The 22776-nt window shown below is 41.9% G+C and overlaps 1 protein-coding gene across 2 annotated transcripts; it reads right to left on the reverse strand.

The window, feature by feature from the left end:
• Positions 1-554: 554 nt before the first annotated feature.
• LOC120053945 (tetraspanin-3-like) lies at positions 555-14854 on the reverse strand. 2 transcript variants are annotated; one of them, XM_039001272.1, is made up of 7 exons: positions 14650-14851; positions 6482-6673; positions 6140-6214; positions 3898-3999; positions 3635-3787; positions 3461-3544; positions 555-1509 (listed from the first exon to the last, which is right to left on the reverse strand). In XM_039001272.1, the coding sequence occupies exons 1-7, from the start codon at positions 14710-14712 to the stop codon at positions 1417-1419; spliced, it is 762 nt and encodes a 253-aa protein (XP_038857200.1). In that variant the 5' UTR covers positions 14713-14851; the 3' UTR covers positions 555-1416. The 2 variants fall into 2 exon arrangements, with proteins under 2 accessions (XP_038857200.1, XP_038857201.1); XM_039001273.1 differs by lacking the exon at positions 6140-6214 and having other exon boundaries at positions 14650-14854.
• Positions 14855-22776: the final 7922 nt, after the last annotated feature.

Genomic DNA, 22776 nt, shown 5'->3' on the forward strand with positions numbered 1-22776 from the left:
ACTAACATCCAGAAAGTGAATAATGGAACAATAATTCTACCATAAAGAATGTGGGGAATGGTCAGTGGGGAGATATGGAAAACAAATGTCATATGGTTGATTATTTTGTGATGTCATTAAAAATCTTATGGAGGAAATACTGTAACTTGGAAAGTATGGCTATTACAGGTATGAGGTTTCATCCAATACATTGAGCATATAATATGACAAGTGATGAAGGCATGTGGTAAGATAAGAATGTGATTTTAGTTTTCTAATGAGATAATAGTTTTTGATATCCTTTGCACATTAAGTAGCCATGCCCCGAATGAGGTCAGAGAGCTTGTCAGCATGACAGAACACCCCTTTTGACCAAGAGTGCATGAAGGCTTGGAAGAGAAATCAACCTTTAGATCAGGAAACATGAGACGTTAGCTACATGTTAGAAATGGTTGAAACTTTGTGGAGAAAACCACACAGCTCTAATGTCCAGGCATGGTTATGCGTGTGTGCAGAGACACTTGAGCATATTTTTGTGATAGAAACAAATAAAAATACAGACAATATTCTGGATGGAATATAGTTTATTTCCTTGTTAGTTTCACCCCATTCTATTTACATTCATCTCTGGTTTACGTTTCTGTACATGGCTAAAATCTTTTGAAAATCTATTTTAAAACTAGGCCTACATAGTGTGCTCAACTCCACACAAAGTACAACAAAAAAGCTCAGTAACAGTGCATGTGGATTATTCCTAAATAAGCCTGTTTTATGCACGGAATCAAATGCCCACATTCTTACAAAGCAGATCAGTTAATTGACTGCACTTTGGTTACTGCTCATTCCTGGTGGGTCGATCCAGTGCCTTTGATTCATCTACTGTCTATGAACTATTGACTGCTTCTTATCAGAAACAGAATGGTGCTGGTGAAGGGTGAGGTCTGGACACAAACAAAGCAGTAGCACAAGGCAACCTCATACAAGGGAATCTTCAACTCAGTTATTTACATGATAGATTTAAATATTTATAAAATATTCCAAAGCCATACACAGTGCAAACAGACATGAGGAAAGTATTCAGTCCACATATTCCGTACAGTAGGTCCATCATTCACATCCTTGTCTACCTCAACCAACGAGGGGTAAGTAGTCAGAGCAACAAATTAAACAAAAAAAACGTGTTTAAAATCGCCATTTTAGAATTTGGCTTGTAGCGTTTTTAATAAGACACCTAAAACAAAACACCAACTTACATAGCATGTAAATAAATAGGTTTTTCACCACTTCACCATTATGGAGTATGAGCCACTCTGTGTGAGGAGCTTTTCAACTTACAGTAGAGGAAACCTGAACTTGGGCAAGCCAGTGAACCACCCTCCACTGACAAAGCCACGAGCCTAGGTGTGTGTGTGTGTGTGTGAGAGTGTAGGGTCCTTCTTATGCGTAGGTTCCCCCCGTCATGAGAAGTTCGTAGGCAGGGTCACGGCTCCTCCGGCACAGCACAACAAAGGCACACAGCATCCCAAATACCTAGGAGAGGAAAACAGCAGGAGTTGAAAGGTAGTGTCATCCATGTCATCCATCCATACCTTCCTGACGAGGTCGCCTGTCAACCTCTGACCTGGACTCTAGGCTAACTAATCTCCCAGGAAAGGCTGAGCAAGGACACAAAACTACTACATCAGCAGCAAACAGAGAAGCATCTGGGTCAAAAGCCTCTAGAATTACTATAAACCAGCAGATTCACATGCACACAGATGCCTCACCAGCCCATAGAATAAGGTAATCTAATGACGAAATGCAGAGGTGACATTATAAAAGGAAGAAACTACAGGACATTGATAAACAGCAATTTAAATGTAGACTAGGACCTTCTGCTGTCCAGTAATTTCGATGAGAAAAACAAATCAAGTGATGAATGACAGAGCTTTAAAGCAGCTCTCCCTCATGCAGCTGCCCCCTCATTGTAGTCAAATGAAAGGAATGAAAAAGGGGTAAATCTAGCAAATAACATGCAGTCTCAATCCACCGACTCAATTTCCCACAGACTCTAGAATCGGATTATGCACATTTTTAACAAATCAAAGTAACTAATATATCTATCAAGTCAAGATAAATTGGCTTGGGACACCATTTTGTCTTAAGCCTCTATTTAGCCTAGTTTGAGATCACCTTGAATTCCTAGATTTTCCCCTGTCCCTATTGATGAGTTAGCTGACAATGTCACAAAAACAGGACAGAAGTCCATGAGTTGTTTTGATTCTAGATGGCCAGATAGCCTTCCAACAATGACAAGAAACTGCCATGTGGGAAATCATAAGTGACTCATTTCAGCTAGTTACATCTTGTTCTTGATACCATGTCTTGTTTTGAGGTGTTGACTGATTTCATATCAATGCTAGTATGGCTAAAATTAGCTTGCTAGCTAACCAGACAATTGTAACAATGTATTTGAGAGACAAGTGCTCATTGTGCAAATGTATTTAATAATCATTGGAGACTAAATATAGTTTACATGTTGACAACAATCTAAGCCAACCCAGTCTTATTTGCCCCATAGTTGCGCACGCGTCAGTTTTGTTGCTAAACAACCAACCCGTCTATGAAAAATGTAACAGTCCCGTCTGGGCCCTGTCCCTTGAGGCTTGCTGGAGTGTGGCAAGGGGGTTAACATAATAAGGGCATACCCCAGGCCCACTCAGCCTCCATACTGAATAATTTCATGACTCATACCATAAGTGCTTTTCAGATAGCCAGCGGAAAATAGCTGAGTACCCCGCAGAGTATCCCACTTGTCCCTCTAGTCAAGCGGCTAGTGCCTTCACACACTAGGGCAACAGCACAAATAGAACAATAAGATAGATATTTCACCGGATGTATACATGTGAAGCATGGCGTTTCCACAACCAAATATGTTAGTGAGAGGAAGCCCAGTGGCCGGCAGTGGGAGAAGATGGAACAAGATGGATTTTGGCCGACATTCTGCTAATTTTCTCATCGATTAAACATTTGATCTCAATACAGTTTTCTGTTCCCAAAACTCGAATCTGTTACGAACAGAGTGGATAAGGTTTGTAGACTTTACCGAAGTTTTAAAAAAATGGGTTGTTTAGGTGAGCAAAGGCAAATTGAGTTATTGCACACACACACTTCACAAAGTAGGCATTATTTAATGGAAATATGCAAATGCATGCTAGAACGCGCCAAAACACAATGTTTTTTTATTGTTAAATGTGACTCTGTAAACTGATAGTTAGCCAGTTAGCTGGAGTGGGCTAGTTAGCTGGTCCTACTGTTGGACGTACATGCCGACGTATCACCATGTAGGCTACGTTTTCTACTGTGATTGGTCAACAACTCAGGCGCCGCTTGAAAAATAGAGCAGAATCCTATTTTCTCCGCCTTGGCTGAGCAGCTTCCATGGGCACAAGCATCCCCCCATTAGTTGAATGAAAGAGAGCTGATGGAAGTTTTATTTTACCTGAATTGCAGCGAACGTCAGTGCAGCCCAGATGACATACATAATAATCTCCTTTAGTTTCTTCACAACAAGGGCTTCACAACCCTGGAGACACACAAACAATACATTGTGTAAAAGAATCAATTTGTATATTATGCATGCAAGAAAAGCATAGGTACGTTTTGGATCTCTTACCTCTGGATAGAGGTCTCCAGGATGGGCTAGAGAGCCTGTACAGTTGCTGACGTTAGGTTTGCAGCAGCTCACTGGTATACTGTTGTTTCGAGACTCATTAAACCAGCGTGTGTTCCTCCAGTCGGAGTAATTGTGAATCCCACAACAGTGGAGCTGCAGGCATGACAAATGGTGATGGTCAATACCAGGTCAATTCAATACAGCTTTAAATTACTTTAAAACTGTTACACAAAACATGAATTGCTCAAGTTCCATGCTAACACCTGTCTTTGCACGTAGTCAATGGCACGGCTCGGAGCATCTGTGTTGGTGCCATTGTACTCACTGTACACCTTCTGGATGGAGTGATTGACCTCATCTTCAACCTGTAAACAAAAAGGTAACTGTGCTTAATATGCCCATCTTACACAACCTCAATGCTTTTCTAATGAATATCCCTATATCCAATCACTTTACTTAGGATAGCACTTTTCCTGTCATGGGAAAACGATTCTCCAAACATGTAGTCTAAATAGAAAAAGACATAGCGGCTACCATGTTTTCCATGGAGAAAATGGTTGTTTTTTTTTTATTTAATTTTTAATTTTTGTATTTAACCTTTATTTAACTAGGCAAGTCAGTTAAGAACAAATTCTTATTTACAATGACGGCCTACCAAAAGGAAAAGGGCCTCCTGCGGGGACAGGGGCCTGGGATAAAAAATAAAATACAATATAAATATAGGACAAAACACACATCACAACAAGAGAGACAACACAACATAAAGAGAAACCTAGGACAACAACATAGCAAGGCAGCAACACATGACAACACAGCAAGGTAGCAACACAACATGGTAGCAGCACAAAACATGTGTTACGGATACAGGTATCCTGTGTGTGTATATCTTTTCTCTCCTTCTCCCCTCACAGGTGGCAATCATCATTCCCCAATCAGTCGCTAATCAGAAGACACACCTCCTCCTGTTTCCATTACCCAATCACAACCCCTTTCCCTTGGTTTAAAAACCCATTCAGTTGTTTTCTCTGGAGCTCAATCTCTCTGTAGATCTCTTGTTTGGTTTATCGACTACATGTCACTTTGTCTGTTACCCTGTGAGTATTGTTTTGTTATGGTGTTTGACTGTTTGTTTGATGGTGGGAAAAGGGGGTACCAAGACAAGTCGCCCATGGGCATACACTACCCGTAGGAATACTTTGTTTAAGAACACTAGTTAGAACTGGGTGGACCACCCACTGTAATTTTGGTTAGTTAGCTGTTATTGAAGTAGGCTAGTCTAGCTTAGGGGTGTTTTTGGATATGTTTCTTTCCTTGGGTCCAGCTCAGCCCCTTTTCCTGCCCCCCTTTACCGTGTGTTTAACAAATAAACCATGAGTGTTTGACGGTAGATTTATGTTGTCTGTGGTTATTCGTTCTCACTGTTACAATTTGCATGAGTTAGGTCTCGTTGCCATCCCCCCCAAGACTGTAGAGCAAAAGGGATTCGTAACAACATGGTACAAACATTATTGGGCAAGAAGGTAGAGACAACAATACATCACACAAAGCAGCCACAGCTGTAATATTGTGGCTGGTAGAATTTTCTTTCCCCATTGGGAACATATCCAAAGAATTGGTATCCTGAACAAAATCTTTATTGCACAAACGTACTGTAACCTTGATTTAAGCCCTATTCACATGGAATTAGTTTTAGAGAATGTTGGTTATGTAATTATTAGGAAGAATCGGATCGGATTTGTTTTTTCCAAAAAGATGCCTGTAATTCTGGAGGTTTTTAGTCTAGGCTTGAAGATATGTCAACATGTCCAGGTGATAACAGGCTACACTGATAACTAGAGCTTGGCTACCAAATCATTTTTGGTATGAGTGTCGCCACAATATTTAAATTGAGGAAGTGTGATCATAATCATTATTTTATCAATCTGCAGTAGACATCAAATGCCCCCCAGCCTGCAGATGGGAGCTAAACAGCACACACTTGAGATGCGCTTTTAGGCTATGGATGAGAAAGTGAAATTGTCATTGCCAAAAGTTTGCTCAGATATAATGCTGCTTTGTCATCTATTAACAGCAAGGGTTGCATTAAATAGGAGCAATTTTTTTTACTGACACATTTGGTGATGTTCAATTCTTTGGCACAAAAGCATTCACTGTGAAAGTTGATACAGTATGTCCTAAATATAGATCGGCAATGCGCAGCATTTTGTTTTAAGCATCAATTTATCTAATCAGTTATTTTCTTGCTCAAACCACGAGCAACACCTGTCAATTTCAAAACACAGGGATGTCGATTTGCACGTGACTAGTATTTTGAGGACCTTGGAGTTAGTCGAAAAACAGTAGGTTTTAGGAATTATTACTCTCCTGCTATGTAAAAATGACCAACATGGCAGAGTCGGATGGGGGACTTAAATAATGGATGTGGTGATTTGTGCTCGTATACATAATTACAGAACCCCATCTATCCCAGTAAAACTAGTCCCATGAGAATAGGGTTTTACACACCTTTGATCTGTAAATATAACCAAAAACCACCACAAGCACTTCCGTCACAAACACCAGCATGAGAAGGATGACAAACTGTGGGGAGAAGAGGAATAATTAAACAGAAGAAACACCTGAAAATTTAAATGGGTGCTTGGCATTCATAAGAGGCACATTTAAATCAATAAACTGTAATGAAGGATTATCCAACATGATACAAAACAATATGAACTCATCTCTGTAGCCTGAACTGCGCTATGCATTTAGTAATCAGTCATCTGGCCAACAGGATTACAGAGGGATATGATATCTGAGCCCAGGTTGAACGTTGTAGTAGTAGGTGATAAGAAAACATTCACTGACCGCTGCAAGCCCATAGCGGCTTTCTCGTATTGTGGCACAACATCCAATAAGACCGATGATGAAAAGGAGGCCTCCTACTGCAATTATGGTCACAGCAGGGATAAGGGTGTACACATCTTCAAAGAAGTGGTCGTAGTCATCATATGTGATGAACACGTAGGCTCCAACATAGCACAAAATCCCTGCTGCTGCCTGTATGATGGGGGGGGGGGGGATACTATTAATACCACAAAAAAAGCATATAAAATAAAATGTTTGAATGAGTATAGCCTCAGTCTGATGGTCCCTGAGAGGATATGAGAACCCAGGGCATTCCGCCTTATCCTAAGGGTTCTCTGCTACAAGCACCGGTTAACATTTAGAAACGTCAATAATCATCGCTTGCGATACAGGTTTAGAAACATGTATAACAGCAAGAAATAATCGTTCAAATAAAAAATATATACTTACCTTAGCAGGTTTGCACATACGGCTGTGTGCCTCCAGCCGACAAACTACACTTACTTCCCAGTTCGCTTACACACAGGTGTTGGAGCACACTAGATAGCTAATTAGCATAAGTGATCACCTTTATCTTCCGTAAACAAGCGCTGTAACGTGTAGATATGGCCGTGTGTGAACACTAACCCCAAAAAAGGTTTTTAACCTTTTGTTTTTTGAAAAATTGGTCCTTATGTTTCTAAAACTGTTCCGCAAGCAATGCGTGTTAACATTCAGAAAGTGTATCAGAGCTCTTAACAAAACACCTTCATGAATAAAGCAGGGATGGGCAACATCACGAGGGGCCCCAAATGCTCACGGGTCTGCGTACCCACATCCACAACCCCCCCCCACATTGAGAGTAAAACATTTTAGTGGCCCCCCTCTTGACAGTGGAGAGAAATGCTGTTCATTTCGTGCAATTCTACACATTTTGCCATGGAGTGTAGAGAAAGTGTTGCAGTTTTAAAGAAAGTTCTTTGCTGCAATTGTACACGTTTTGCCATGGGGCAGAGAGAAGATTTTGCACTTGATAACAAATTTCATGCAAGTCTACTCATTTTGCAGAGAGGACAATTTGCTGTTTTACATCAAATTTTCTGCAATTCTGCACATTGCCATAAGATTGAGGTATTTTTGCAGTTTTTTTTTATATGAAATCTGAGTGAGACTGACTAACAAAATCAGTATTTAAACCATGGTTACAAGTTTAGATTGCTGTACACTAAACTAACTTAGCAATCTAAAAAAGGTTAGCTGACTGGGGCTAATTGACTCACTATCAGTGACTGACAGAGAGAAACTGCTGATGGACAACTACATTTCTAAATTGCACCTTGTGTATTCTACTATTTGAACTTGCAACAGTAAGTTGAGACCCTGACTCAGTTTAAACCCCTGTGCTAAAGGTAGCTCCTGAGTGGCACAGTGGTCTAAGGCACTGCATCTCAGTGCTAGAGGTGTCACTACAGACACCCTGGTTCGAATCCAGGCTGTATCACAACCGGCCGTGGTTGGGAGTCCCATAGGGCGGCAAACAATTGGATGTAGGCCGTCATTGTAAATAAGAATTTGTTCTTAAAACTGACTTGCCTAGTTAAATAAAAGTTAAATAAATAGTTTGTGTATATGAATGGACTAACCTAGGGCTATAAAAGAATAACTATTACAACCATCCCATTTGCATTATAATAACTCAAGCAAGATGGCAGCTTCGCTTATAGTCCTTAGGAAACTGTACAGTATTTAGTTTTTTCATGTATTATTTCTTACATCGTTAGCCCAGAAAACCTTAAGTGTTATTACATACAAACGGGAAGAACTATTTGATATCAGAGAGACATCAACTTACCAGCACTATGACCAGGAATACGACTTTCCCAAAGCGGATCCTTAATCTGTACCTCCCAGGGCATTTGAACTGATTCTAGAGGCTGATCCAAAACAACGCCGCCAGAGGAGAGGGTGCTGGAACGGTCTTCTAGTGAGGCTTTGGATGCGCGCACACCATCCACCGCTTCCAAGCATATTACTCGCTAATGTCCAGTCCCTAGTTAACAAAGTAGACGAAATCAGGGCAAGAGTTGCTTTCTAAAGAGATATCCGGGATTGTAACATACTCTGTTTCACGGAGACATGCCTAGCTGGGGACATGCTGTCGGAGTCCATACAGCCAACGGGATTTTCAGTGCATCGCACCGACAGGAATAAAGATCTCTCCAGTATGAAGAAGGGTGGGGGTGTATGTTTCATGATTAACGACTCATGGTGTAATTGTAACAACATACAGGAACTCAAGTCCTTTTGTTCACCTGACCTAGAATTCCTCACAATCAAATGCCGACGGTATTATCTCCCAAGAACTCTCCTCGGTCATCGTCACAGCCAAGTATATCCCCCCGCAAGCGGATACCAAGACAGCCATCAAGGAACTTCACTGGACTTCATGCAAACCATATATCCTGAGGCTGCATTTATTGTAGCTGGGGGTTTTAACAAAGCTAATTTGAGAACAAGGCTACCTAAATTCTATCAGCATATCGATTGCTGTACACGAGCAAGTAACACGCTCGACCATTGCTACTCTAACTTCCGCGATACATACAAGACCCTCCCCCGCACTCCTTTTGGCAAGTCTGACCATGACTCCATCTTGTTGCTCCCCTCCTATAGGCAGAAACTAAAACAGGAAGCACCCGTGCTTAGATCAATCCAACGCTGGTCTGACCAATCGGATTCCACGCTTCAAGATTGCTTCGATCACATGGACTGGGATATGTTCCCGGGTAGCCTCAGATAATAACATTGACGTATACGCTGATTCTGTGAGCGAGTTTAGAAGGAAGTGTATAGGAGATGTTGTATCCACTGTGACAATTAAAACCTTCCCTAACCAGAAACCGTGGACTGATGGCAGCTTTCGTGCAAAACTGAAAGCACATGCCTTGCCATGATTAAATGCGGTGGTAACTGGAAATATGGCCGAATACAAACAGTGTAGTTATTCCCTCCGTAAGGGAAGCGGCTGCTTTATGCCGTCGTGCATAAATGTATTTTGTCCCCCTACACCAAATGGGATCACGACACGCAGGTTAAAATATCAAAACAAACTCTGAACCAATTACATTAATTTGGGGACAGGTCGAAAAGCATTAAACATGTATGGCAATTTAGCTAGTTAGCTTGCATTTGCTAGCTAATTTGTCCTATTTAGCTAGCTTGCTGTTGCTAGCTAATTTGTCCTGGGATATAAACGTTGAGTTGTTATTTTACCTGAAAGGCACAATGCCCTCTACTCCGACAATTAATCCACACATAATACGGCCAACCGAATCGTTTCTAGTCATCTCTCCTCCTTCCAGGCTTTTTCATCTTTGAACTTATTTGGTGATTGGCATCTACACTTTCATAGTATTACCACGACAACCAGCAAAACATTTCGTCTTTCAATCACCCACGTGGGTATAACCAATGAGGAGATGGCACGTGGGTACCCGCTTCTATAAACCAATGAGGAGATGGGAAAGGCAGGACTTGCAGCGCGATCTGCGTCAGAAATAGAAAGGAGTTGTATTTTAGCCCTTGGCAACGCAGACGCTCGTTGGCGAGCGCGAGCAGTGTGGGTGAAATAATTGAATAACATGGATTTCTACATTTATTTTGCAACGCTCGCGCACACAATGTGTCCGGTCTGGTCAGCATGTAAGTGTCAGTATAGAGACAAAGTGGAGTCGCAATTCAACGGCTCAAACACAATACGTATGTGGCAGGGTCTATAGACAATCACGGATTACAAAAAGAAAACCAGCCCCATCGCAGACCTCAACGTCTTGCTTCCAGACAAATTAAACAACTTCTTTGCACACTTTTGGACAAAACAGTGCCACCGACACGGCCTGCTACCAAAGACTGTGGGCTCTCCTTCTCACAGAAATACAAGCCTTTGGTCATTAACATAGTAAAATCCAGAAACTATAATTTCAAAAAACAAAATGTTTATTCTTTCAGTGAAATACGGAACCGTTACGTATTTTATCAAATGGGTGGCAACCCTAAGTCTAAATATTGCTGTTACATTGCACAACCTTCAATGTTATGTCATAATTATGTAAAATTCTGGCAAATTAGTTCACAGTTCACAACGAGCTAGGCGGCCCAAGCTGTTGCATATACCCTGACTCTGCTTGCACTGAACGCAAGAGAAGTGACAATTTCCCTAGTTAATATTGCTTGCTAACATGAATTTATTTTAACTAAATATGCAGGTTTAAAAACATATACTTCTGTGTATTGATTTTAAGAAAGGCATTGATGTTTATGGTTAGGTACATTTGTGCAAAGATTGTGCTTTTTTCGGCAATGCGCTTTTGTTAAATCATCACCCGTTTGGCGAAGTTGAAGTAGGCTGTGATTCGATGATAAATTAACAGGCACCGCATTGATTATATGCAATGCAGGACAAGCTAGTTAACCTAGTAATATCATCAACCATGTGTAGTTAACTAGTGATTGTGAAGATTGATTGTTTTTTATAAGATAAGTTTAATGCTAGCAAGCAACTTACCTTGGCTCCTTGCAGCCACAAGGTCCTTTTGACGCTGCACTCACGTAGCAGGCTCACTCGCGTAAACAGGTGGTCAGCCTGCCACGCAGTTTCCTCATGGATTGCAATGTAATCGGCCATAATCGGCATCAAAAGGTCGACTACCGATTGTTATCAAAACGGCCCTAATTAAATCGGCCATGCCGATTAATCGGTCGACCTCTAATCCCTATCCCAGCCTGCTGTCCCCACATGCTTCAAGATGACCACCATTGTTCCTGTTCCCAAGAAAGCTAAGGTAACTGAACTGAATGACTATCGCCCCGTAGCACTCACTTCTGTCATCATGAAATGCTTTGAGAGACTAGTCAAGGATCATATCACCTCCACCCTACCTGTCACACTAGACCCACTTCAATTTGCTTACCGCCCCAATAGGTCCACATACAATGCAATCGCCATCACACTGCACACTGCCCTATCCCATCTGTACAAGAGGAATACCTATGTAAGAATGCTGTTCATTGACTACAGCTCAGCATTCAACACCAGAGTACCCTCCAAACTTATCATTAAGCTTGAGACCCTGGATCTCGACCCTCCTCTGTTCAACTGGGTCCTGGACTTCCTGACGGGCCGCCCCCAGGTGGTGAAGGTAGGAAACAACATCTCCACTCCGCTGATCCTCAACACTGGGGCCCCACAAGGGTGAGTTCTCAGCCCCCTCCTGTACTCCCTGTTCACCCACGACTGCGTGACCATGCACGCCTCCAACTCAATCATCACATTTGCAGACGACACAACAGCGGTAGGCTTGATTACCAAAAACGACGAGACAGCCAACAGGGAGGAGGTGAGAGCCCTCGTAGTGTGGTGTCAGGAAAATAACCTCTCACTCAATTTCAGCAAAAGAAAAGAGATGATCATGAACCCCAGGAAACAGCAAAGTGAGCACCCCCCTATCCACATCGACAGGACAGCAGTGGAGAAAGTGGAAAGTTTTAAAGTTCCTCGGTGTACATATCACCGACAACTGAAATGGTCCACGCACACAGACAGTGTGGTGAAGGCGCAAAGCTGGGACAGAGAGATTGAAAAACAGCTTCTATCTCAAAGCCTTCAGATTGTTAAAACAGCCACCACTAGCACAGATAGGCAGCTGCCTACCTACAGACTTGATATCATTGGCCATTTTAATAAATGGAACACTAGTTACTTTAATAAATGTTTACACACGCATTACTCATCTCATATGTATATAATGTATACTGTATCTATTCTTTACTATCTATTGCATCTTAGCTGCTCGGTCACTGCTCATCCATATATTTTATACTTATAGTTGAAGTCGGAAGTTTACATACACTTAGGTTGGATTCATTAAAGCTCATTTTTCAACCAATCCACAAAGTTCTTGTTAACAAACTGTAGTTTTGGCAAGTCGGTTAGGACATCTACTTTGTGCAAGACAAGTAATATTTCCAACAATTGTTTACAGACATATTATTTCACTTATAATTCACTGTATCTATTCTTTACTATCTATTGCATCTTAGCTGCTCGGTCACTGCTCATCCATATATTTTATACTTATAGTTGAAGTCGGAAGTTTACATACACTTAGGTTGGATTCATTAAAGCTCATTTTTCAACCAATCCACAAAGTTCTTGTTAACAAACTGTAGTTTTGGCAAGTCGGTTAGGACATCTACTTTGTGCAAGACAAGTAATATTTCCAACAATTGTTTACAGACATATTATTTCACTTATAATTCACTGTATCACAATTCCAGTGGGTCAGAAGTTAACACACTAAGTTGACTGTGCCTTTAAAAAGCTTGGAAAAGTACAGAAAATGATGTCATGGCTTTAGAAGCTTCTGATAGGCTAATTGACATCATTTGAGTCAATTGGAGGTGTACCTGTGGATGTATTTCAAGGCCTACCTTCGAACTCAGTGGATCTTTGCTTGACATCATGGGAAAATCAAAAGAAATCAGCCAAGACCTCAGAAAATTGTAGACCTCTACAAGTCTGGTTCAACGTTGGGAGCAATTTCCAAACGCCTGAAGGTACCACGTTCATCATTGATGAACGTACTTTGGTGCAAAAAGTGCAAATCAATCCCAGAACAACAGCAAAGGACCTTGTGAAGATGCTGGAGGAAACAGGTACAAAAGTATCTATAACCACAGTAAAACAAGTCCTATATCGATATAACCTGAAAGGCCGCTCAGCAAGGAAGAAGCCACTGCTCCAAAACCGCCATAAAAAAGCCAGACTATGGATTGCAACTGCACATGGGGACAAAGATCATACTTTTTGGAGAAATGTCCTCTGGTCTGATGAAACAAAAATAGAACTGTTTGGCCATAATGACCATTGTTATGTTTGGAGGAAAAAGGGGGATGCTTGCAAGCCAAGGAACACCATCCTAACCGTGAAGCATGCAGGTGGCAGCATCATGTTGTGGGGGTGCTTTGCTGCAGGAGGGACTGGTGCACTTCACAAAATAGATGGCATCATGAGGTAGGAAACTTATGTGGATATATTGAAGCAACATCTCAAGACATCAGTCAGGACGTTAAAGCTTGGTCGCAAAAGGGTCTTCCAAATGGACAATGACCCCAAGCATTCTTCCAAGGTTGTGGCAAAATAGCTTAAGAACAACAAAGTCAAGGTATTGGAGTGGCCATCACAAAGCCCTGACCTCAGTCCTATAAAACATTTGTGGGCAGAACTGAAAAAGCGTGTGCGAGCAAGGAGGCCTACAAACCTGACTCCGTTACACCAGCTCTGTCAGGAGGAATGGGCCAAAATTCACCCAACTTATTGTGGGAAGCTTGTGGAAGGCTACACGAAACGTTTGACCCACGTTAAACAATTTAAAGGCAATGCTACCAAATACTAATTTAGTGTATGTAAACTTCTGAACCACTGGGAATGTGATGAAAGAAATAAAAGCTGAAATCACTCTTTACTATTATTCTGACATTTCACATTCTTAAAATAAAGTGGTGATCCTAACTGACCTAAGACAGGGAATTTTTACTTGGATTAAATGCCAGGGATTGTGATGTATTTGGCTAAGGTGTATGTAAACTTCCAACTTCAACTGTATATACTCTTATCCCATTCCTTTACTAGATTCTGTGTATTAGGTTTTGTTGTGGAATTGTTAGATATTACCTGTTTTATACTGGTGCACTGTCTGGTGGCTAACGGGCTAGTATTTAATGAGAAGTGGCATTTTAAAAGGTTCAAAGGGGTAGACTCCAGGGCAGGCAGTGGCTTTCGTCCTGGGACAAATGGGGAAACAAAAGCCATGCATGAAACTACCTCTAGCCGCAGTAGCCGAAGCAACCAGACAGGAAATAAGACAGAGAAGCAAAGGAAATGTTCAGACAACTAGTTACATCTAAAAGGGACAGCAACAACATGACTGCAAGAACATTGAATTATAATAGCCCAAATTCTCAAACAGTAACGTTAGCTAGCTATATTGATGCTAGAGATAGACAAACATCCACTGGGCCGAGGTTGCCTTGAATGGCTAGCAGGTTGCTTGCAAATTTGCTGCGTATTAAGGTTGAGGAAGGGATGTTTCGCATTCATTCCCAAACGACAAGATGTCGTTTTGACTTACCCAAAAAATTAGGTTCAGAAAAACCAGCACCGTCTTTGATGAGGTGATACCACAGTGCCCCATGTTTAAAACCGGTATGGTCTATTATTATTGTAAAAACGTATTTGTAAAATGGCTGGCTATATACTCCTGCGTTTGTCATCCATGCCCGACTGTAGTGGATTCTCTGACTCCCACACACCGGAGCGCCAGCACCACAAAAACCAACCAGTTGGAGGTCATGTGACCCGATGTTGCAACCTCAACTCATTTTAGCAGCAAATATTTTTTATAACTAACTCGTTGTTCTATCTGTGTTAGCAGTGTTTGTATCATAATAATACAAACATATGGATCAGTGAGTAAATTACATAGGTAAAGGACGTACCACTTCCTTTAGATTCGTTCATATGGGGGTGATAAGTGCCAGAATTAAGCCTCGTGAAGCTACTGATATCTTTCACGAAGTCCCCTAAGGTCTTCCTTGTTTTTTTTAAAGTCGTCAAATAGCCGAAATGTTCATATCACGTGACACGTACACGTCATGTAGACGTAGGGTTCACAGTGTTGATCTAACCATGAAAGCCTTAAAAACAGCTACATGTGTTAACTTCTATGGGATAGGGGGCAGTATTTGGAAGTTTGGATGAATGAGGTGCCCAAAGTAAACTGTCTGTTACTCAGGCCCAGAAGCTCGGATATGCAATTGGTAGTATTGGATAGAAAACACTCAAAAGTTTCCAAAAGTGTTAAAATAATGTCTGTGAGTATAACAGAACTGATTTGGCAGGCGAAAACCCGAGAACAATCCATCCAGAATTTTTTCCCCGGCTCACCCCTGATTACTATGGCTGTCAATGGGAATATAAAATGAATACCTCCCAGATTGCAGTTCCTATGGCTTCCACTAGATGGCAACAGTCTTTAGAAAGAGTTTCAGGCTTGTTTTTTGAAAAATGAGCTAGAATTTGTAGTTTTTGTAATTGGCTACATTTTGGCTGTAGTGTTTGTAGCGCGTTCCGGTGAGGACACGCACTTTGTTATTTATCTCCAGTAATGAATTTACTATTCTCCATCTTAAATTTTATTGTTTATTTACATATTAGGGTACCTGAGGATTGATTAGGAATGTTGTTTGACTTGTTTGGACCAAGTTTATTGGTAACGTTTGGGATTAATTTTGTATGCATTTTGAACGAGGAGAAACAGGTGGATTATTGAATGAGGTGCGCCAACAAAACTGACTTTTTTGTGATATAAAGAAGGACTTTATCGAACAAAACGACAATTTGTGATGTAGCTGGGACCCTTTGGATTGCAAACAGAGGAAGATCTTCAAAGGTAAGTGATTTATTTTATCGCTATTTCTGATTTTCGTGATGCATCTGCTTGGTTGGAAAATATTTTTAACGCTTTTGTACACGGGGTGCTGTCCTCAGATAATCGCATGGTATGCTTTCGCCGTAAAGCCTTTTTGAAATCTGACAAAGCGGCTGGATTAACAAGAAGTTAAGCTTTTAATCGATGTATAACACTTGTATTTTCATGAATGTTTAATATTACGAATTTTGTATTTTTGAATTTCGCGCTCTGAAATTTCACCGGATGTTGTCGAGGCCGGGCGCTAGCGGTACGCCTTTCCCAAAGAGGTTTTAAGCGTCATGTGTTAGTTTAAGTGTCTGTTCAATTTAATATTACAGATCTCACCATGAACGCCTTTACAAATGTGTACATGTACATGATTTTGCTAAAAATATTTTTATTGCCAGAGTAATCTAATCAATTTCATTTGTCGATTTATCTAAAATAGGCATATCACCACAATACAAAAGTTATCAGGCTAGTTTATATTGCAGCCAGCCACCATGTGCTGACCAACTGGCAGGTCTCTTCACTGACATTTTCAACATGTTCCTGAGTGAGTCTGTAATACCAACATGTTTCAAGCAGACCACCATAGTCTCTGTGCCCAAGAACACAAAGGCAACCTGCCTAAATGACTACAGACCCGTAGCACTCACATCCATAGCCATGAAGTGCTTTGAAAGGTTGGTAATGGCTCACATCAACACCATTATACCAGAAACCCTAGACCCACTCCAATTTGCATACCGCCCAAACAGATCCACAGATGATGCAATCTCTATTGCACTCCACACTGCCCTTTCCCACCTGGACAAAAGGAACACTTATGTGAGAATGCTATTCATTGACTACAGCTCAGCGTTCAACACCATAGTACCCTCAAAGCTCATCAATAAGATACGGATCCTGGGACTAAACACCTCCCCCTGCAACTGGATCCTGGACTTCCTGACGGGCCGCCCCCAGGTGGTGAGGGTAGGTAGCAACACATCTGCCACGCTGATCCTCAACACTGGAGCTCCCCAGGGGTGCGTGCTCAGTCCCCTCCTGTACTCCCTGTTCACCCACGACTGCATGGCCAGGCACGACTCCAACACCATCATTAAGTTTGCAGACGACACAACAATGGTAGGCCTGATCACCGACAACGACGAGACAGCCTATAGGGAGGAGGTCAGAGACCTGGCCGGGTGGTGCCAGAATAACAACCTGTCCCTCAACGTAACCAAGACTAAGGAGATGATTGTGGACTACAGGAAAAGGAGTTCCGAGCACGCCCCCATTCTCATAGTAGTGGAGCCGGTTGAGAGCTTCAAGTTCCTTGGTGTCCACATCAACAACAAACTAGAATGGTCCAAACACACCAAGACGGTCATGAAGAGGGCACGACAAAGCCTATTCCCCCTCAGGAAACAAAAAAGATTTGGCATGGGTCCTGAGATCCTCAAAAGGTTCTACAGCTGCAACATCGAGAGCATCCTGACTGGTTGCATCACTGCCTGGTACGGCAATTGCTCGGCCTCTGACCGCAAGGCACTACAGAGGGTAGTGCGTACGGCCCAGTACATCACTGGGGCTATGCTGCCTGCCATCCAGGACCTCTACACCAGGCGGTGTCAGAGGAAGGACTGAAAAATTGTCAAAGACCCCAGCCACCATGTCATAGACTGTTCTCTCTACTACCGCATGGCAAGCGGTACCGGAGTGCCAAGTCTAGGACAAAAAGGCTTCTCAACACTTTTTACCCCTAAGCCATAAGACTCCTGAACAGGTAATCAAATGGCTACCCGGACTATTTGCATTGTGTGCCCCCCCAACCCCTCTTTTTACGCTGCTGCTACTCTCTGTTTATCATATATGCATAGTCACTTTAACTATACATTCATGTAAATACTACCTCAATTGGGCCAACCAACCAGTGCTCCCGCACATTGGCTAACCGGGCTATCTGCATTGTTTCCCACCCACCACCCACCACCCGCCAACTCCTCTTTTACGCTACTGCTACTCTCTGTTCATCATATATGCATAGTCACTTTAACCATATCTACATGTACATACTACCTCCAATCAGCCTGACTAACCGGTGTCTGTATGTAGCCTTGCTACTTTTATAGCCTCACTACTGTATATAGCCTGTCTTTTTACTGTTGTTTTATTTCTTTACCTACCTCTTGTTCACCTAATACCTTTTTGCACTATTGGTTAGAGCCTGTAAGTAAGCATTTCACTGTAAGGTCTACACCTGTTGTATTCGGCGCACGTGACAAATACATTTGGATTTGATTTGATTTCTGTGTCATCAATACAGACACAAGGGCTTATTTGCTGGAGGTAGCCCTATTCAGAAATAAGAGGTAGCCTAGGTCTCTAGTGGCGCATTCAAAACATCTCGGAACTCGTCAATCTCTGACTTCCGACTTCAGTGCGTTCAAGACAAATGTGAACTCTGAAAAAAACATGCTCAGACTGGGATTTCTTTTGGGGGGACCGGTCATCCAACTCGGAATTCCAATTCAGAAACCTTGGCATCTTTCTCTGACCTGAAAATCAATTATGTCATGATTCACCTCATTTTTTCCCCTTGAGTTCCCAGTTTAACGGTTTAACAGACAGAATCACTGTCACCATGCAATCCTTAGGCTATACATTTCTGTAGAGATGTCTTATGTTTAAAAGCAGGGCTCAAATTGAGGGGGTATGTGAGGATATAAGCCTAATCCTTATAGAGAGGGGCAAAAAGCATATGCTACCCCATGTTTGCTTAGCCTTAGAAAAAAACTACGGTCAAGATTATATAAAACGATTTCCTGAGGGGGAAAAGGTGTTGTCATGCCCTCTTCACAACTCTCCTGGTGTATTTGGACCATGATAGTTTGTTGGTGATGTGGACACCAAGGAACCTGAAACTCTCGACCCGCTCCACTTCAACCCCATCAATGTTAATGGGGGCCTGTTTGGCCCTCCTTTTCCTATAGTCCACAAACAGCTCCTTTGTCTTGCTCACATTGAGGGAGAGGTTGTTGTCCTGGCACCACACTGCCAGTTCTCTGACCTCCTCCCTATAGGCTGTCTCATCGTTGTCGGTGATCAGGCCTACCACTGTAGTGTTGTCAGCAAACTAAATGATGGTGTTGGAGCCGTGTTTGGCCACGCAGTCGTGGGTGAACAGGGAGTACAGGAGGGGAAGTATACACCCCTGAGGGGCCCCACTGTTGAGGATCAGCGTGGCAGACGCGGCTTTGTGAATATTGACCTGTTTAAAGGTCTTGCTCACATCGGCTACGGAGAGCATGATCACACAGTTGTCCAGAACAACTGGTGCTCTCATGCATGCTTCTGGTTGGGATATGTACACTACCGTTCAAAAGTTTGGAGTCACTAAGAAATGTTCTTGTTTTTTAAAGAAAAGCACATTTAATGTCCATTAAAATAACATCAAATTGATTAGAAATACAGAGTAGACTTTGTTCATATTGAAAATGACTATTGTAGCTGGAAACGGCTGTTTTTTAATGGAATATCTACATAGGCGTACAGAGGCCCATTATCCGCAACCATCACTCCTGTGTTCCAATGGCACGTTGTGTTACCTAATCCAAGTTTATCATTTTAAAAGACCAATTGATCATTAGAAAACCCTTTTGCAATTATGTTAGCACAGCTGAAAATGGTTGTTCTGATTAAATAAGCAATAAAACTGGCCTTCTTTAGACTAGTTGAGTATCTGGAGCATCAGCATTTGTGGGTTCAATTAAAGGCTCAAAATGTCCAGAAACAAAGAACTTTCTTCTGAAACTCGTCAGTCTATTCTTGTTCTTAGAAATGAAGGCTATTCCATGCGAGAAATTGCCAAGTGGCTGAAGATCTCGTACAACGCTATGTACTACTCCCTTCACAGAACAGCGCAAACTGGCTTTAACCAGAATAGAAAGAGGACTGGGAGGCCCTGGTGCACAACTGAGCAAGAGGACAAGTACATTAGAGTGTCTAGTTTGAGAAACAGACGCCTCACAAGTCCTCAACTGGCAGCTACATTAAATAGTACCTGCAAAACACCAGTCTCAACATCAACAGTGAAGAGGCTACTCCAGGATGCTGGCCTTTTAGGCAGAGTTGCAAAGAAAAAGCCATATCTCAGACTGGCCAATAAAAATAAAAGATTAAGATGGGCAAAACAACACCGACACTGGACAGAGGAACTCTGCCTAGAAGGTAAGCATCCCGGAGTCACCTCTTCACTGTTGACATTGAGACTGGTGTTTTGTGGGTCCAAAAGAACAGTTGGTTTTTTCTTTGAATTATCTTTTACCAGATCTATTGTGTTATATTCTCCTACGTTCCTTTCACATTTCCACAAACTTCAAAGTGTTTCCTTTCAAATGGTACCAAGAATATGCATATCCTTGCTTCAGGGCATGAGTTACAGGCAGTTAGATTTGGGTATGTCATTATTGGTGAAAATTGAAAAAAAGGGTCCGATCCTGAAGAACTCCCATCTATTTTTGTGACTACCTGGACCTACCCTTATGAAAAAAGATTGCAGTCAGAGTGCAGTATAACGGCAGAATGCAGCAAATACTGCATCCAAAATAACCGTTTTTTTACTGCAGTAATTTTGCAATGTAACTGCAGTTAGAGTGCAGTATAATTGCAGTTCAACTGCAGTACCCTGCAATTATTCTGCAATTACTGCATCCAAAATACCACAGTCGACTACAGTTACTGCAATTTTACTGCAGTTTTAAAACTGCAATCTTTTTTTGTAAGGGTACCATTTGGCTTTTCATTCAAACCATATGATTTGAAAGAAAAATATATTTTTATTAAACCAGGTAAGTTGACTGAGAACAGATTCTCATTTACAGCAACAACCTGGGGTATAGTTACAGGGGAGAGGAGACAAATGAGCCAATTATAAGCTGTGGATGATAAGGTGAGATGAGGAATTTAGCCAGGACCCCAGGGTTAACACACCTACTCTTACAATAAGTGCCATGGGATCTTTAATGACCACAGAGATACAGGAAACCCTTTTAACATCCCATCTGAAAGACAGCACCCTACACAGGGTAATGTCCCCAATCACAGCCCCAGGGCATTGGGATATTATATTAAATATTTTTTGTTGACGAGAGGGAAGGGTGCCTCCTACTGGCCCTCTAACACCACTTTCAGTAGCATCTGGTCTCCCACCCAGGGACTGACCAGAACCAACCCTGCTTAACTTCAGAAGCCAGCCAGCAGTGGGATGCAGGGTGGTAAACTGCTGGACATTTTTCCTGTTGTTTATTTGAATCATAATTTGAAATAGGCTATGTTTTGTAATAAACAGCATATAAGCACTCTAAATAGGTCAGCAGCAAGACAGGTAGCCTAAGAATCAACAAAAATGTTATTTGAATTATTTCAAGGCTTTAGCCTGTAAATAAATAAATTAAGAAGCATACGTGATGGTGCCACACTAGGCTGGCAGGGATATTAAGCACTTAGAATTTAAGCAACATTTTTGTTGTATTAAATCATTATAGTCTAGAATTTGCATATACAGTGCATTCGGAAAGTATTCAGCCCCAGTCTGAGGTCCTGAGCGGTCTGGAGCAGGTTTTCGTCAAGGATCTCTGTACTTTGCTCCATTCATCTTTCCCTCGATCCAGACTAGTCTGCCAGTCCCTGCCACTGAAAAACATCCCCACAGCATGAGGCTGCCACTACCATGCTTCACCGTTGGGATAGTGCCAGGTTTCCTCCTGACGTGACGCTTGGCATTCAGGCGAAAGAGTTCAATCTTGGTTTCATCAGACCAGAGAATCTTGTATCTCATGGTCTGAGAGTCTTTAGGTGCCTTTTGACAAACTCCAAGCGGGCTGTCATGTGTCTTTTACTGCGGAGTGGCTTCTGTCTGGCCACTCTACCATAAAGGCCTGATTGATGGAGTGCTGTAGAGATGGTTGTCCTTATGGAAGGTTCTCCCTTCTCCACAGAGGAACTATAAAACTCTGTTAGAGTGAACACTGGGTTCTTGGTCACCTCCCTGACCAAGGCCCTTCTCCCCCGATTGCTCAGTTTGGCCGGGCGGCCAGCTCTAGGAAGAGTCTTTGTGGTTCCAAACTTCTTCCATTTAAGAATGATGGAGGCCACTGTGTTTTTGGTGACCTTCAATGCTGCAGACATTTTTTGGTACCGTTTGCACTGACATGCACTGTCAACTGTGAGACCTTATATAGACAGGTGTGTGCCTTTCCAAATCATGTCCAATCAATTGAATTTACCACAGGTGGACTCCAATCAAGTTGTAGAAACATCTCAAGAATGATCAATGGAAACAGGATGTACTTGAGCTCAATCTTGAGTCTCATAGCAAAGGGTCTGAATACTTATTTACATAAGGTATTTCTGTTTTTTATGTTTAATACATTTGCTAACATTTGGGGTATTGTGTGTAGATTGATGAGGATATTTTTTTATTTTTTTTATAATAAACCTATAACGTAACAAAATAGGGGGGGGGGGGGGGGTCTGAATACTTTCCAAATGCACTGTGACTTACTTAGAATTAAATACAAATTAAATGAAAAATGCCTTGTTAGGCTCAATCTACAGTGCCTTTGAATTCATTTTTAGAAACATGAGTTTGGCCAGAGTCTGTGGCTTCAGGCCAGGAGAGCAGGCCAGTAGCTGAGAAAACCCTCTCAGCGCTTGCAGAGCCACTGGGGATGCTAAACACCCTTCGGGCCACTCTTGCCAGGCTGGGCAGGGATGCATAGTTGTTTTTAAATTTTT

The sequence above is a fragment of the Salvelinus namaycush genome, chromosome 9, assembly GCF_016432855.1.
Source record: "Salvelinus namaycush isolate Seneca chromosome 9, SaNama_1.0, whole genome shotgun sequence".
Taxonomy (NCBI): domain Eukaryota; kingdom Metazoa; phylum Chordata; class Actinopteri; order Salmoniformes; family Salmonidae; genus Salvelinus; species Salvelinus namaycush.